This window comes from Arachis hypogaea, chromosome 15 (assembly GCF_003086295.3).
Source record: "Arachis hypogaea cultivar Tifrunner chromosome 15, arahy.Tifrunner.gnm2.J5K5, whole genome shotgun sequence".
NCBI lineage: Eukaryota > Viridiplantae > Streptophyta > Magnoliopsida > Fabales > Fabaceae > Arachis > Arachis hypogaea.
Window position 1 is genome coordinate 115431493 of NC_092050.1, and position 18334 is coordinate 115449826.

The 18334-nt window shown below is 38.8% G+C and overlaps 1 protein-coding gene across 10 annotated transcripts in view; it reads right to left on the reverse strand.

Moving 5' to 3' along the window:
- Positions 1 to 305: 305 nt before the first annotated feature.
- The window catches only part of LOC112748738 (uncharacterized), a 30470-nt gene continuing 12441 nt past the window's right edge, over positions 306 to 18334 (reverse strand). For 3 of the 10 annotated variants that reach the window (XM_072216629.1, XM_072216627.1, XM_072216624.1), the window contains exons 6-16: positions 5947 to 16699; positions 5553 to 5864; positions 5363 to 5468; positions 4594 to 5277; positions 3857 to 4335; positions 3252 to 3491; positions 2947 to 3159; positions 2607 to 2699; positions 1496 to 1597; positions 1094 to 1391; positions 306 to 555 (exon numbers count right to left, since the gene is read on the reverse strand). In XM_072216629.1, the coding sequence (XP_072072730.1) occupies positions 5209 to 5277; positions 5363 to 5468; positions 5553 to 5864; positions 5947 to 6611 (1152 nt within the window). In that variant the 5' untranslated portion in view covers positions 6612 to 16699 and the 3' untranslated portion in view covers positions 306 to 555; positions 1094 to 1391; positions 1496 to 1597; ... (3 more) ...; positions 3857 to 4335; positions 4594 to 5208. Of the gene's footprint in view, positions 556 to 1093; positions 1392 to 1495; positions 1598 to 2606; positions 2700 to 2946; positions 3160 to 3251; positions 3492 to 3856; positions 4336 to 4573; positions 5278 to 5362; positions 5469 to 5552; positions 5865 to 5946; positions 16700 to 18334 lie in introns of all 10 variants that reach the window. The other 7 variants (XR_011872184.1, XR_011872183.1, XR_011872186.1 and 4 more) reach the window with 5 other exon arrangements.

Below are 18334 nucleotides of genomic sequence, written 5' to 3' on the forward strand. Positions count from 1 at the left end.
GAGATATAATGGCATCGTTTACCAGGGTTTAATGGCATATTTTCGTTTAAAATGGGGGTTTCTAACTACCGTTTTTACCAGGGTATAATTGGCATCTTTTCATTTAAAATTGAGGTTTCTAACCGCCGTTTTTACCAGAATTTAATGGCATCATTTTCATTTAAAATGGAGGTTTCTAACCACCATTTTTATCTAATTATGATGACAATTTTATTCTTTTTAAAATAAGATTGAAATCACCTATTAGAAGTGATATTTTCAAAACTCAAACTATAAAATCTCGTAATAACCAAAAGGCATAGTCATAAATCAAACATCATAAGATGATTTTTAATTCATACATGATCCAAAAATCATAATCCAAGTCATAATTGAAAAGTCATAATCCAAAAATTAAGTATCACAGTAAGATTTTCAATAATTCGTCTTAACATGCATGTAATCCTTAATACATAAAATCTTTATTATGCAAGGTCATGCTTCCTTGTTGCTTGCTCCAGAAGACCTACTTTCTAACTCTTTTGGTGATGAAATTTCACTCTCTTGATCCAATTCCTACAACAAAAATATAATTATTATCAACACAATAAAATTAATATATGTCATTTTACGGCTAAATTATTAAGATATGAAAATAACTTCTTTTAGTGGCCCACTTAATAAAATTTTAGGAAGTTTGTTGGATCTTTAAAAGATAAAGTCAATACTCAAAAGTCATGCACTTTTAAGAGAAACCAATTTAATTATCAATTGACAATTTGACATCGAATATATAATAATATTCTAGCACGTTCATGCTTGGAAAATTAAGCATGTCATTTTTAACAAGAGGTATAATTATATCACTAAGTCAAAAGTTCTTTCATTATCCTCTTTCTGTATGCTTTTATCATATTACCATGCACGGATATAACATTAAACAATAGATATTGTTAGCTTTTTTATTAGACTTAAATTATATAGATTAAAGAATGTAATGGGCTTATATAGTCTGCTAAACAATAATATAGGCCAGTCAGCTTAAAATTTTGTATTTGTATCTATGAAATTTATTGAGTAGGGAACATTCTAGCCAATTTCCCTGGAATTTTACCTCCTTCCTTAGAAGCAATATAGAAGACTAGTGCTTGCAATTGCGCTTTAACGGTATCCAACTCTTCTTGCACATTTGGACCACAAGTAGATGATGTGCCAGCATCATTTGAAGAACCTAAATTCATCTGACTAATCCTTGTAGTGTTGTTCTTGAAAGCAACTGTTGGAACAGATCCCATGCCTAAACCTCAAACACGACCAGGATGTTCTTTCCCAAAAATTGCTCCAAGAGCATCAAGAGGAGAATTAACGGTTGATTCCACCACTTGTTAGCTGCTATGTGCTTCAATCTTCTCCTACATATATAAAAAGAAAGAGAAAGAATCAAACATAGTATTATCTTATAAAAAAAGAAAGAAAAAGAAATATAAACAAGTTACTTATTGCACTTTAGTCTTACCGCTATTTCTTTAGCCTTTTCATTAACATAACTTCCATCTATTTTCTTGTGAGTGATGTCCCACATTTAAACCCTACTAACTTCTTTTCCTGTGTCTTCCGTCTAAAATTCAAGAAAAGTAGAAAGACTCAATCAAAAAATATATCATTCATCTAATTATTATTTGAGATACATCAGATATGCATGAAATTAAGTAACTAATAGCAACAATATAATAACTGAGATGCATTGGGTGCTAACATAAATGACTCCTATGCTATATAAAAGGGTAAAGTACTAAATTGGTCCCCTATGTTTGGACGTAATTCTGTTTTAGTCCTTAAGGTTTAAAGTGTTCTATTTGAATCCAAAAAAGTTTTATTTAGTATCAATTTAGTCCCACAGTGAGGTCAAAGTTAAATAATTAACGAAATGTCACACATAACAACAGTACAAGAACAAAATCGATAATTTGGAGAACAAGTACAAGCTCCAGAGGCACAAAATCAACCATTGATGCATCAATACATTTATTTATCATTCTCTTTAGTTTTATAGAAAATATTTTATTTATATTGTAAGAAAAATAATAAATAAATGTATTGATGTATCCATGGTTAATTTTGTGCCTCTGGAGTCTGTATTGTTCTCCAAATTATCGATTTTGTTCTTGTACTATTGTTATGTAGGACATTCCGTTAATTATTTAACTTTGACCTCACTGTAGGACTAAATTGATGCTAAATAAAACTTTTTTGGATTTAAATAGAACACTTTAAACCTTAAGAACCAAAACAGAATTACGCCCAAACATAAGGGACCAATTTAGTACTTTACTCCTATATAAAATATAAGGTGGCAGCAAACTAAACAATGGATTCTAAAGTAAAACCAAGTAACTGGGATGAATATGTAGATAATAACACGAGATTCATATATGTAGGAAAAGATAATTATTTCCTGAAATGGTATAAACAACTAAAAAGACTTTAGTCAACAGGGACAAATCATAAACGTTTAGAAGAAGGATCACCAAATCATACAACACCCTACAAAATATGTCCAAATCCTTCATCTTAACAATGCTATCATGAATAACACTAACAACAGAGGGCATGCATTAATTGATTACCAATTCAGCCCTTCTTCTTGCAATTGATTTAGCACCTAAAGTATGAGGAATTATTTGTTTTTGCCAAATTTCTTGATTCCTCTTACAAAGATTCTACAAGATAAATTTGGACACAATTAAATAGAGTCAAACATGCATTCAACATATAACATGCATTCAACATATCACCGGTTCATTACCAACTCTATATAAAATAAAAGACGAGCAGGCAGTAGCAATATCTGCTTCATATATTAACTTGTATATAAAAGAAATGCAAGAAAAAAGCATATATTTACAGCAGCAAACTATATAAGGCTTTTTAGTGGGACAACATTTAACTAGGAGAGTAAGTACTTACCTGAGTTTTAGGCTTCAAACGATATTCTGCAAATAAAGCCCATTGATGAGGAGCAGTATCTTCTGGTGCATTATTTATGATCTCGGTTTTACTCAACCTCGGATCATAAAACTCATTCCAAAGCTTTATCCTATGTTCCCTCTATTTTTTGCCAAGCGATTGGAGCAAAAATCGTTTGGCCAAGCTATCACTCACTTTGAAGCAAAATCGAGCCTTCAATATATAACAAAGAATATATATTAACCAACAAATATAACTAAATAATGGCAAAGAAATAAGCTTTAGAGTTTGAGTAATCTTCTTACTAGGAAAAATTTTCCATTGATTTTCAAAAAAGCTCTCTGGAATGTCTAACCACTTTTCAAAACTGATTGGAAATGCTACACAATCAGTGGCCAATTGTCCACAAACTCCTGCAAGGAGTCCGGCGGCTTCTCCTATTGCTACATGCTGTTTGTCAAAATTGACAACTATGCGCAAACCTTCTGAAAAATTATGCATATCCTTCGCTAATAAATGAAGGCGTGTAGTATCTTTGTATTCATCTAAAATAGATAAATGAGTATAAGTAAATGAGTAATTAAGCGATTAAAGAATAAAATAAATAAAATAAAATAAATGAAAATCCAAATTGTGGTACATTATACACATTGCTTTCATTATATGATGCACGGAATCAGCAAACATTTCATTATTATCTTCTTGATTGTATACACATTGAAATAGAGGTGTGAAGAATTGAAGAGAAGATGAGAAGAATGTAAATTTGAGTAGTTTTATTTGTACCATATATAATGAGGTGCAGTGGCTTAATTACTATATCAGCTATGTGTTCAATTTCTGAAATATGTACCATATATAATGTATTAGTTTTAACTTTGTCTCTTACTAATAAAACATCTATACATACCAATGGCATCAACAGTCCAATAATGCTTAGATTTACGTCCACGTTTACGTTTAGGTTCAGATGGATGCTCAGATATAGTTGGAGCAACTGAATGATGGCTTAGAAGAATTTAAAGCTGCCGACTTATGTCGGGATGAACTTGCAGCTGCTGCCGACTTGTCTCGGGAGAAATTTGTAGCTGCCGACTTGTCTCGGGAGGAATTTGAAGCTGCCGACTTATCTTGAGATGAATATAAAGCTACTGCCAACTTATCTCGGGAGGAATTTGCAGCTGCTGCTGACTTGTCTCGGGAGAAATTTGCAGCTGCCGATGTGTCTCAGGAGGAAATTTGCAGCTGTTGCTGACTTGACTTGTGATGCATTTGAGGCTGTCGGCTTGTCTCGGGATGAATTTGCAACTACTACTGACTTGTCTTGTGAAGAATTTGTAGCATATGCTACTTTAAGTAGATTCTTGTACCTCTTTTGCTTTGGCATATCTGCATAATAGATCAAATCAATAATTAATAAGTATAGAATAAGAAAGCAAAGTTATAATTTCCAATCTGCAATGGAAACTTTCCAATTATAAGTTTTCAAATATTAGTAGTTCTATTTAAATATTCAAATCTGTATGCGTGTATCTATCTAGCATCCTTGGTAAGAAATAAAATAATTAATAAGTATAGATAAAATATGAATTATAACTAAATGAAAACTTAAATATAAATTTCATACCATAAATTAATTTAACCTACCAACTATTCTGACATGTGTTCATCTTCTCCAATGTCATCATCTAGTAGTTCATCATCTACCTCATCTCTTAACAATGATAGATTATCACCATTTTCAAATAAAGATTCTAAGTTTGGCTCTAACCATGGCTCATTCTCGCATGCTTCATCATCTTCATTTCCCCCCATATCATAAGAGTCTCTTGGCTTCAGATGCACGACAATACTCCAATCTTTATTCACTTCATCATTGACAAAATACACCATTCGAGCTTGTGAGGCTTCAATATATGGATCATCCTCCTTTCGGTCACCACTGTGTATTACTCGTGACAAATTAATAGAAGTAAAACCCCAACTATTCTTTCTACAGCCCCATTCTCTAGTTGTGTCAGCCCATTTACATTTGAATAAAGTAACCCAAAATCGGCCATTGTAGTTTAGTTTTATAATATCTTCTAATTTGTCATAATATGACTAATCAGCATTCCTAATATTAGCATCACTAGCGCTAGCAACACAAGGAGTTGAAGACATTAAGAAAACTCCACTATTTTGGGTCTTTAACCCATTGTCTCGATTGGTAGTTCGAAAGGAGAACCCATTAATACTAAATGTAGAAAACCTCTTGGCATATCATGATGGACCCCTTGGTAAGTATCTCAAATCCTCATGCACAGTATTCATAATGTCTGGGTTCATAAGCTATTATGATAGAACAGCATATTAGTTATTATATCCACAAATACTAGTTCAATATTAGCAAAAAAATTATCACTTTTCTATTTACCTGCGCAGGAAACCAAGTAACAAAATCTTTATCAACTCTTTTTTCTATCTCTACATTTGAAGGTCTTCTACCCTTAGATCGTCTTCGTAAAAAATCTTTGAAATCACTGTCAGATATGAAAGTTTAACTTTAACTAAACAATTATTTTCAAGTAAATAAAAAACATGTACAAAAATTCTTAAGCACTTACTCAATGAACGGTTTGACATATGGACAATTTAGAACCACATAACGATGTGCTTGTTTTTTTTCCATACGTGACAACTCAAATACTGTGAAAGCTCCATTAGAGTTACCCATTTGTGGAAAAAGGGAATCCACATGTGTATTGTAATTATCATCCAGACGATCATCAACATGTGGTGGCCTATTAAATCTTGTCTCAATCCCTTCTAAGTATCGAGAGCAAAATGTAATAGCTTCTTCAGCTACATATCCCTCAGCTATAGAACCTTCTGATTTAGCTTTATTTCGTAAATAGGACTTCAAATGTCCTAAATACCTAGTTTGTATAATTGGCTTTAGTAAGCAAGATATAACTAAGTGACAGGTTAAATGAACAATGATTGAAATGAGATATTTACCTCTCAATAGGATACATCCATCTATAGTGTATTGGTCCTCCAAGTTTTGCTTCATCAACTAGATGACAGGTTAAATGAACCATAATCGTAAAGAAAGAAGGATGGAACAACATTTCTAAATGACAAAGGGTAAGGATTATTCGAGGTTGGAGCTTCTCAAGTTCTGTAAGACTTAAGCTTTTAGAGCACAAATGTTGAAAGAATGAAGACAACTCTATTAGCACTGCAGTAACTTTATCTGGTAGCACATTATGTATGGCAATGGGTAATAGTTGCTGCATAAGGACGTGGCAATCATGGCTCTTCAATCCAGAGAGCTTTCTTTGCTTCAAGTCAACACACCGAGAAATATTACTCGAGAGACCATCTGGTACTCTAATATTCTTTATAGTACGTAAGAATATATCTTTCATGGAATTTGACATTGTGAACAAAGATGGATGATATCTCCCATTTTCATCTGGCCATAAATCTTTCCTTATACCCATTTCTTTAAGATCCTTACGAGCTTTGAAATTATCCTTTGACCTTCCAGTCTCATTGACCAAAGTGTATAACACATTGTCGCAAATATTCTTTTCAATGTGCATAACATCTAGATTGTGGCGCAATAAGTTAGACTCCCAATAAGGAAGATAAAAAAATATGCTTTTCTTCCTCCACATCCCCGATTCATCATCTTCTTCAACAACTTTTCGTCGAGTCCTTTTACCTTTACTTGCCTGTAGTTTCTTGGCAAATGAAATATTGATGCCTTCAAATTATTCCAATATTTCTGACCCTGTTAGTACTGCTGGGGGATCCCTCAACTCAACTTTTCCATTAAATTTTGCACGACTTAGCCTAAACTTATGACTCCTTTCTAAGAAATGGCGATGCCCCCAAAAAACACCATTTTCCACCATGCTTTAATCTATATGAATCAGCATTGAAGTTACATGTGGGACAAGCATATTTACTATGTACGTTCCACCCAAATAAGTTACCAAGGCCTGGAAAATCACTAATTGTCCACATTAATATTGCTCGCAATGTAAACATTTCATTCTTGAACCTATCTAATGTTTGAACACCATCATGCCACAACTCTTTTAACTCTTTGATAAGCGGTTGTAAGTATACGTCTATGTTGTTCCCCGGCATTTTCTCTCTGGGAATAATCATTGACAAGATAAGTGATGTTGGCTTCATGCACTCCCATGGAGGTCAATTGTATGGAATAAGCACCACTGGCCAAACGCTATAGTTTGTACACATAGCTCCAAAGGGGTTGAATCCATCAGCTGCAAGACCAAGATGTACATTTCGAGGATCTTCGACAAACCTATCATGAAGTAAATCGAATGTCTTCCAAGCTTCAGAATCGCGCGGATGCCTCATCTTCGAATCTTTCTTTTCTGCTGAAGCATGCTATCGCATTGATTGAGCAGTCTTAGAACACATAAATAATCGTTGAAGTCTCGGTTTTAGTGGAAAGTATCGCAAGATCTTTGCCGGTTTCTTTTTTATACCATCGCTCCATTTAGATGTCTTGCATCTTTTGCATTCTTGCAAATCTTCATCCTCCCCCTAATATAACATGAAATCATTAGGGCAAGCTGGTATCTTGGTATAATGAAGCCCTAGTTTGTTTATGATTTTCTTGGCCTCATAGAATGTATTTGAAATCTTCGCATTTCCAAAAGCATCTTTTATTAACTTGAGGATTTCAATAATGACTTTGTTGTTTATTCTATATAAGCACTTTATGTGATACAGACTAATCAAGAAAGACAATTTTAAATACTTTGTGCACCCTTTTTTTTTGAAAGTAAAAGCTCAAACTCAAGTGGAGCAAAGTAAGACAAAGACAAGAACAATAAACGCATAACATGTGCACCCTAAATACAATTGTTCATTACTATCTTCCAACAACTTGTAAAATTCTACATTTTCTCCATTATGCTCTTCATTTTGAGTTCCATCCCCATCTTTTGTATTGTCTCCATCTCCATCTTCTGTATTGCCTCCATCTCTATCTCCATCTTCATTCAAGTCAGGTCCAGTGACTCCAAACGTGACATTGAGCATTGTTACCATTGGATGCTGAGATGTCGAATCATCTTGTACAATATGACTAGTTTGATGAACTTGTAACCCAACTCCAACTTCTTCTTCACTATGCCACTACCAAACTTTGTAGTTTTTGGAAATATCTTAACTATTAAATGTTCAAAAACTTTCTCTCTTGTTTGCCACTTTCCAAAACCACACACCGAACAAGGGCAACTAATCTGACGACCTGCGAGAGATCGATGCTCAAAAGCAAAATCCCAAAACTTGTTTAAACCATCTTTATACTCATATGTGGTTCATGGTTTTCCAATCCATGACTTATTGATTGACATGACTAAGTGTTCATACCCTGGGTCGAGCTGTCCGAACCGGAATGTTTGGCGACAAGTCGACCGACCTCTTCAGGTCCGAATTACCCGACCTCTTCTCAAAGAGTTAGGCCCAATCACTACAGAGGCCCAAGAAGGCCCAAACGAAGGAGCACAGCCCAATCTAAAGGCAGTTAAAGCCTAGAAAGATAAGGGCGGTTCCCCAGAAGATAAGATGACCTCACTTAAAGATAAGATAAGATAAGATAACTATCTTATCTCCAAGAAGGTCACTCCACACCATTATAAATACACTAGAGCACCCAGGTATAACTCATACTCTGATTCTACTAAAAACCTGCTTAATACCCTTATTAACTTAAGCATCGGAGTCCCTTGCAGGTACCACCACCCTCCGGTGATAAAGGATCAGCATCATCATCAAGTCCACAAGTCGGACACGGCGGCTCCAGCCACCACCCACAAGTCGGACACATCGGTGCCGACCACCACAGCAGATCTCATCCGAGATCGACCTTCAGTTTCAGGTAACCCTCGAAACATTGGCGCCGTTGCCGGGGAACCTGGAAGTCATCCCATCGTCATGGTGGACAACCTTGACAACGACCACCATTCTGACCTAGAAGACAGGATGCCGCACAAGAATACGGACACTACATCCAAGGATACTCCTCAGCCTAATAAAGATAAGAATTCACCAAACACAGGAGTCTTGGAGGCACTTCAGGATTGCTTAAAACAACTCGGAAAAGATGTCGAGTATCAACGAGAAGCCGAAAGAGACCTACGAAGGGAAGCTAGACGATGCCGCGAGTTAGAGGACAAGCTCCTAAAACTCGAAGCAGATCTCAAGACCAAAACTACTCGATCCGACCACGAAGATAGCTCCCATAAGGATCAAGACCCATTCACTAAAGAGATCATGAAGACCAAAATCCCAAAAGACTTAAAACTTCCCGACATGACTCTATACGATGGCATGGCAGATCCAAGCCATCATCTCAGTAATTTCAAAAGCAGAATATACCTCACTGACGCCTCAGATGCAGTCCGTTGTAAAGCCTTCCCAACTACTTTAACAAAGACAGCAATTAAATGGTTCGACAATCTGCCCCCTAGGTCCATCTCGAGCTTTGACGACTTAGTCAAGAAGTTTCTGGCCAGATTCTCCATTTAAAAAGACAAAACTAAGCACGCCCCAAGTCTATTAGGAATCAAGCAAGGAGATCGGAAAAGTCTCCATAGCTACATGGAAAGATTCAATAAAGCGTGTCTGGATATACAAAGTCTACCAACAGAGGCCGCCATTATGGGTCTCATCAATGGCTTGCGAGAAGGACCTTTTAGCCACTCTATATCGAAAAAATATCCCACATCTCTGAATGAAGTGCAAGAGCGACCAGAGAAGTATATCAACATGGAGAAAAACTCTCGATTAGGAGAGACCTCAAAGTCCGGATTCTCCTACTCCTCCCGAGATAAGGATAAAGAGTCCAAGAAAAAAGAAGATTAGCATGGAGAAAAGATAAAAAAATATCACAATTACACCCCTCTTCGGGTGTCTCTTGTAGATGTCTATCGAGAAGTATGTCATACTGAAAATACACCCCCAGCTCGTCCGCTTAAAAGTAAAAAAGGAGGAGGAAATCGGACAGAATACTGTGAATATCATCGAATCTATGGACATTCCACCAACGAATGTTTTGACTTGAAAAATGTCATAGAAAAACTTGTGAGAGAAGGAAAGCTAGATCGGTACCTAGCTAGCAGAACAGACGAACCAAGGAAAAGAAGAAGGGACGAAGATGTCGGACGCGCTGAACGACCACCTCGTACACCGGACAAACATGTCCACATGATACATGGAGGATTTGTAGGAGGAGGAATCTCCAAATCATCCCGCAAAAGACATCTTAAAGAAGTATATCATGTTGAGGGAGGAGAAGAAGCACCCGACATCCCCAATATCACTTTTACTAAAGAGGACGCAGCTGGAATCATCCCATGGTCATCACCATCATATTAGCCAACGCAAATCTCCACCGCACACTGGTAGACCAGGGAAGCTCGGCAGATATCTTGTTCAAAACTACCTTCGACAAACTCGGCCTGGAAGAAAAAAAACTCAGAGCATATCCGAACAGCCTGTTCGGGCTGGGAGACACTCCAATCCAACCACTTGGGTATATCTCGCTACATACGACCTTTGGAAAAGGAAACCGGTGAAGGACACTCAACATAGACTACATTGTGGTTGACGTACGTTCAGCCTACAATGCCCTAATAGGTTGGACAACATTAAATCAGCTCGGCGCAGTAGTCTTGACTCCACACCTGTGCATGAAGTTCCCTACCACTGAAGGAATAGCTACGATAAAAGCAGATCAGAAGACGGTGCGCCGCTATTACAATGAAAATCTAAACCTTAGAGGCAGATGAGAAGAATTCCATACTATCGGACTCAGGGGAATTGAAGGACGGGAAGAACTTGGTCCACAACCCGAAGGCGAAATAGAAAAGTTCAGATTGGAGATGTCCCAGACAAAACAACCAATATTGGCACAATCCTAAAAGGAGACATAAAAGAATCGCTCATGCAGTTCTTACAAGACAATGTCGACCTCTTCGCATAGAAGGTCGTAGACATACCGGGCATAGACCCTGAGTTAATGTGCCACAAGCTGGCAGTTTATCCAGGGTCTCGGCCAGTACAGCAGAGACGTAGAAAGCTCGAACCAAAATGATCCCAAGCTGTGGAAGAGCAGGTACAAGCTCTACTGAAGGCAGGGTTTATAAGAGAAGTCAAATACCCACTATAGCTAGCTAACGTCGTCTTGGTGAAAAAATGAAACGGGAAGTGGCGGATGTGCACCGACTACATTGATTTCAACAAAGCTTGCCCAAAAGATCCTTATCCACTCCCAAATATTGACGCTCTGGTAGATGCCTCCTCCGGTACAAATACCTCTCGTTTATGGATGCCTATTCGGGGTACAATCAAATCCCGATGTACCCACCTGATCAAGAAAAAACTTCATTCTTAACCCAAAAGCAAACTACTGCTACATCGTCATGCCTTTCGGACTCAAAAATGCAGGAGCCACTTATCAAAGATTAATGAATAAGATCTTTGCATACCATATTGGGAAAATCATGGAGGTCTACGTGGACGACATGTTAATAAAGATACAAAGTGAAGAGTCGTTACTATCCGACCTCACCCTAGTATTCGATACTATAAGAAGGCATGGCATGCGACTTAACCCTGCAAAATGCACCTTCTCAATAGAAGCAGGCAAATTCTTGGGTTTTATGCTCACACAAAGAGGAATCGAGGCAAATCCAGATAAATGTCGGGCCATACTTGGCATGAAAAATCTAACCTGTGTCAAAGAGGTACAACAACTCAATGGAAGATTGGCAGCCTTGTCCAGATTTCTAGCTGGATCGGCAATAAGATCTCTACCCTTCTACGCTACTCTAAGAAAGGGAAAGAAGTTCGAATGGACAGCACAGTGCGAGCAGGCCTTCCAGGATTTCAAAAAATTCCTGGCACGACCACCTATCCTAACCCGGCCACGGGAAGGAAAACCACCCGTATTATACCCCGCGGTGGGAAATTAGGCAATAGCTTCAGCACTGGTCTGAGAAGATGATAGTGGACAACAACCTATATACTTTATCATCAAAGCACTACAAGGGTCCGAATTGAACTATCAAAAGATAGAAAAATTCGCCTATGCTCTCATAATAACATCTCAACGACTTCGTCCATATTTCCAAGCCCACATTATCAAGGTTCGGACCAACCAGCCCATAAAAGGTATTCTGCAGAAAACAGATTTAGCAGGAAGAATCTTACAATAGGCGGTCGAGTTGTCCAAATTCGACCTTCAATATGAAGCTCGGACAGCCATCAAATCGCAATATTTGGCCGACTTCATTACAGAATTTACAGACACCCCAGAAATTCCTACAGAATGGAATCTTTATGTAGATGGTTCCTCAAACAAAATTAGAAGTGGCGCAGGCGTGATTATTGAAAGCGACCAGGAAACCCAAATCGAACTTTCCCTCAAATTCGGGTTCCCTGCCTCGAACAACCAAGTTGAGTATGAGGCACTACTAGCTGGTTTGAAATTGGATAAGGAGGTTGGAGCTCAAAAGCTTATCATCTTCAGTGAATCACAAGTAGTCACCTCACCAATAATATGGAGTTACCAAGCCAAGGATCCTACCATGAAAAAGTACTTGGACAAAACCAAGGAACAGCTCAGACAACTCGGGGAATATGAGGTCCGCCACATACTACGAGAACAGAATGCTCGAGCTGATGCACTCTCAAAATTAGCCAGTACCAAACCAGGGGGCAACAATAGAAGCCTCATCCAAGAGATGCTGCAGAACCCGTCAATCTCGAAAGAAGAAAAGATCCTAGCCATAACAGGTCTGGATCAAGGATGGATGGCTCCCATAATTAATTACCTCAAAACAGAAACACTCCCTACAGATAAGAAGGAGGAAAAGAGATTAAAACGGGAAGCACAATACTACACCATCATAAATAATACTCTATATAAGAGAGGGATTTCAACACCACTATTAAAATGCGTACCGACTTCCAATACAAAAGAAGTTTTAGAAGAAGTACACAGTGGCATCTGTGGCAACCATCTCGGAGCACAGGCACTCATCAAGAAAGTACTCCGAGCTGGATTTTATTGACCGGCCTTACAAAAAGAAGCAACAAAATTCGTGAAGACATGTCCACCATGTCAGAAACATGCCAATTTTCACATCGCCCCGCCAGAGGAGCTCATTAGTATAACCTCACCCTGGCCATTCGCAAAATGGGGACTCGATCTTCTCGGACCTTTCCCTCAAGGATCGGGACAAGTCAAATTCCTCATACTGGGGGTAGACTATTTCACAAAATAGATCGAGACAGAATCCCTAGCTAATGCCACTGCTCAAAGAAGTTGAAAATTCTTATATAGAAACATTGTCACAAGGTTTGGGGTTTCATACTCTATAACCACAGACAATGGCACTAAATTTATAGATACAAGCTTCAGAAAGTTGGTGGCTGATCTAAACATAAAACACCAATTCACATCCGTAGAACACCCCCAGGTTAATGGACAAGCGGAAGCTGCTAACAAAGTCATATTAGTCGGGCTCAAACGGAGATTACAAGATACAAAGGGAGCCTGGGCCGAAGAGCTCCCACAAGTCCTATGGGCATATCGGACAACTCCACACTCCACCACAAAAGAATCACCCTTCCAATTAGCTTACGGAATGGAGGCAATGATCCCAGTGGAGGTCGAAGAAGGGTCGCCCAGAGTGATCCACTACAATGAAGAGGCCAACTCCCAACTTCAAAGGGAAGAACTAGACCTACTTTCAGAAATCCGAAAAAAAGCTCGGATCAGGGAAGAGGCATTAAAACATCGAATGGCTTCAAGATACAATCAAAAGGTAATGCCGCGAGGTTTTGTCGAGAACGACCTCATTCTAATCCGAAATGATATCGGAACAACTCGACCTGGAGAAGGAAAGCTGGCAGCAAACTGGAAAGGACCCTACCGAGTCATAGAAGTACTTGGAAAGGGCTACTATAGACTGTCCGAACTTGAAAGGCGAGAGCTTCCTAGGTCATGGCACGCCTACAACCTACAAAGGTATTATAGTTAAAGGTAATAAGGATCTTAGGATAAGGTGCACTCTTTTTCCTGAAAAGGTTTTTTAATGAGGCACCAAGCCAAGATTCATGAAATACCTAACTTAGAGGAGTAAAACTCCCACGTGTATATATTTGCATATTTTTCATTTTGAAATAAAGTTTTTCAAGATTTCCTACAAATCCTTTATCAAGACGCATTAATCTGAAACGCAAAAAATTCATCGCCCGATTATAAAGCTACAGATCGGCAGAAAGTGAAAGTTAAATTCACTGCACAATCACGATAAAGACCAACAAAGATAAAAACCAAATTCATCAGAAGGTCCACCAACGGGGATCAAACCCAATTTCTACGAAATCGGCAAAGATGAAAAAACGACAAAAACAGAAATAATGCAAGAAGTTATCGAAAGTGATCCATAGAAAGGACCTGACGAGGTCTTAATAAAAATGGGTTGCTAAAAATAACTTAAAAGACAGGCCGACGTATAGAAGTCAGACCAGTCGATCACAACAAACAAAGTTATAAAAAGTAAATCCCTGGAAAGAGGCCTGGCCAGTCCTAAAAAAAGAGGATTGCTAGAAATAACTTAGAAGGGACCGACGTAAAGAAGTCGGCCCAAAAACCAAAAAGTTATAAAAAGTAATCCCTAAAAGAGACCTGACAAAGGTTCAAAAAGAGGATTACTAGAAATAACTTAGAAGGGACCGACGTAAAGAAGTCGGCCCAAAACCAAAAAGTTATAAAAAGTAATCCCTAAAAGAGACCTGTCAAAGGTCCAAAAAGAGGATTACTAGAAATAACTTAGAAGGGACCAACGTAAAGAAGTCGGCCCAAAAACCAAAAAGTTATAAAAATTAATCCCTAAAAGAAACCTGACAAAGGTCCAAAAAAGAGGATTACTAGAAATAACTTAGAAGGGACCGACATAAAGAAGTCGGCCCAAAACCAAAAAGTTATAAAAAGTAATCCCTAAAAGAGACCTAACAAAGGTCCAAAAAAGAGGATTACTAGAAATAACTTAGAAGGGACCGACATGATGAAATCGGCCTCCCACAAGACAAAATTATAAAAGTAATCCACAAAAAATATCTGACAAAAAAATCCAAAATGGAATACTAGAGATAACGTAGAAGGGACCGACATAATGAAGTCGGCCCGACCAAGATGCCAAAAATGAAAAGGTAAATCCATGGAAGAGACCTAACAAAGGTCCAAACAAAATGGATTACTACAAATAATTTCAGGCCGAGATGAAGAAGTCGGCCGACAGAAGGCATACAAGTTGGACCCAGAAATCCGCGACCTCAAGAGAATCAAATATGAAAGTACGAAGGAAATCAAAAGAGGTCGGATGACAAGGCTCCAACACTCCCAAGAACCTAAAAGGTGTCAGATAGGTGCAGATAAACATATCACTCAAGAAACAAGGTTATAATAATAACAGGACTCGAGAGGCCACCTAAAGTCAACCCCAAAGAGCCTGAAAAGCTACCTTTGTTTTTCCAAAAGTAAAGTTGCTAACAGAGAAGCAACTAAAGGTATCCAACAGTTAGAAACCACAAACTACAAAATATAAAAAGTTCAAAGCCCACAAGCCGGGCTATACACAAAAACACCAAGAAATAATCATTGAGGATCCAAAGATTTCTTAGTTGCAGCATCACGGGGTGAAGGAGGGCGAGTCTAAAGAGGCACCGCATCTACCGTCCCATCATCCCAGTTCAAGATCTGACAATCAGGATCCGACTCGAGATGACCACCTGCATGAGTTGAAGAAGTTGGCGTAACAGAGACTTTGGCAGAAGGCACAGGAGGAGGGTCGATATCATCATCATCATCAGGGTCATCAAGGACGATCTTACCATCTTTTACGATATTGTCCAAGCTGAAGAGAGTAAGGTCAAGCTCGGGTGCAAGAACTCGAACTTGATCCTTCAAATTCTCATAAGAAGCATTTATACTGCCTACAAGATGACCTTGGAGCTCAGCGTAATCAACTCGGGCAGACTCCAAATCCTCCCTAAGACCCATCATCTCCCTGTAGGTCGTGACATAACTCTCCTTGTACTTCAAAGCCATATCTTCAGACAACTTGGCAGAGCCACCAAAGCAGTAGCCCGAGTCTTCTCCCCCTCCAACTCTTTCTCTAACTTGCCCACCTTCACCTCGAGCTCTTCCTTCAAACCCTTCATCCGGTCAAACTCCAACTTAGCCTCCTCCATAAAGGTCTTTGTAGCATGAATGGGAAGATCATGGGCAGTCCAATATAAAGCCGCCCCATGTGTGCCATCTTGATGCTGCTCCGAGTAATAAAATCCAGATGGCGAAGAAGAGAAACATCGTCAGTAGGGATGGTACCATAAGGACCAATTAGTTTGTCCACAAACTCGACAGCATCAAAGTCAGGAGCATCAAGGTTAAAGGGCTCAACTGTTTTCTGTTTTTTCGAAGGAGGAGCGCTGGTAGGAGAAGAGGTAGTAGCAGAAGTCTGTGGGGGATCGACCAAATGAACCCGAGGGGTAGGAATCATCCTCCTCGGTCCAGGAGAGCTCGGTACCGATGGCTTCGGCAAAGCATGAGAAGATCCTTCCCCAGCCACCTTGGCCGAGATGTTTAGAGCCGCAGTCGCCTTCCTCGCCTTTTTAAAGGCCTTCATGGAATCATTATTTTTAACCATCTCTGAAAAAACACAACAAAAACCCAGTTACAAATTGGAAGAAAAAGAACAAGCTCGACAAAAATAAAACAAAACGAAAACAAAATAAGTCAACCACTACCCAGCTCAGCTCGGAGAAGCGAGGGATCCCCTAAAAAACTTTTAGTGTCAAGATAAGGAGGTTGTCCTCAGTTCTCCTCCAACACATTAACAAAGGCCTGTTCGACCTCGTCCAACATCTCCCATGAATACCACGACACCACAACATTCTTTTGCCACTCTAAAGGAAAGGCGGGCTCGTCATTCTCATCCAGAAAAAAGGGGCGAGCTCCTTCAACAACTCGAACCTTAAAGAAGTAATTATTGAAGTCTCTAAAAGACTCATCATACATCGAAAATACTTTCTTTCCCTGGGCAGACCAAAAAGAAACCCAAGAAGCTTTCTTTTTTTGCAGAAATTCCGGGTTTGGTCAAAACAAAAAGGTAAAGAAAGAGAGTTTGAGAAGACTTAACATCTAGTTCCTAACACAACAACTGGAAAATCTTAACAAACCCCATGAATTCGGATGAAGTTGGGATGGAGAAACATTGCACGACCACAACAAATTGGTCTCAACAGGAGTAAAAGGAAAGGTAATGTTCATTTGGCTGAAGAAATAGTCGTAGGCGTAAAAAAAGGGACGTTCCCCCTGGACCGAAGTAAGGAAACAGACCCTCTCATCAGATTCAGGTGCTACTAGCTCATAATTTTTCTCCTGCTCCCGATTACTACAAATCCTGTGATGTTTTCTCATCTCCACGTAGTACTCAGAATTTACCACAGAAACACACATCAACACGAGGGAGTCCAGCCAGTCTGACATGCCCTCGGGGACTCTAGAAGAGCTCTCGACAATATTTTTGCGAGACGACATGGGTCAACTAAAATCCTACAGTAAGAAAAAGGAAAAGGGGTTACTAATCAAACAGCTCGGGCAAGTCAAAGAGAGCAACTCGGGCATAAATAGATACAACTCGAACTAAAGCATATAAGTGTCAAGAAGTCAGACAAAGCAACAAAAGGAAACCCCAGAACCCACACTAAAGATCCAGGGGCATTCTTTGGAGGCAATTATGGAACAAGGACTCAGGAAAATCTACAAGCTTACATCTCTACATCTCCTAAAAATTATAACCCTCTTTCAACAGAAGCGACACTCCGAGAAGAAAGCCACAAAGCCACAAATCAAATAAGTCATCAAAAATAGCCACCTTTCAAACTACAGTTTCAGTCTATCAGCAAAAGGAACTATCAACAGCAAAATTTTTGCCAAGTGAAAATCATCAAAGATGCAACCTTTTTTCAGAATCAAACAAGCTGTTATCCCAAGAAGCTCCAAAATAAAAAAATACAGAAACAGGTAACAACATGCAAAGCCCTAAAAGCTTCAACCATCAGGAAAGGCGAAAAGGTTCATACAAAAGGACGAAAGAAAATCCCAGAACACACATTACAACAACAATAAGACACATCAAAAGCAGAAAGATCCAAACTTTCTCCAAGATCAGGCAAATGTACAAAAAGCGACTAAAAAGAAGAGAAAGTACTAACCTGTAAAGAGGAGGAAGAGACGAGCGTAAGGAAAAGGTTCGGAGGAAACGGCGGCAACGAAGCACCC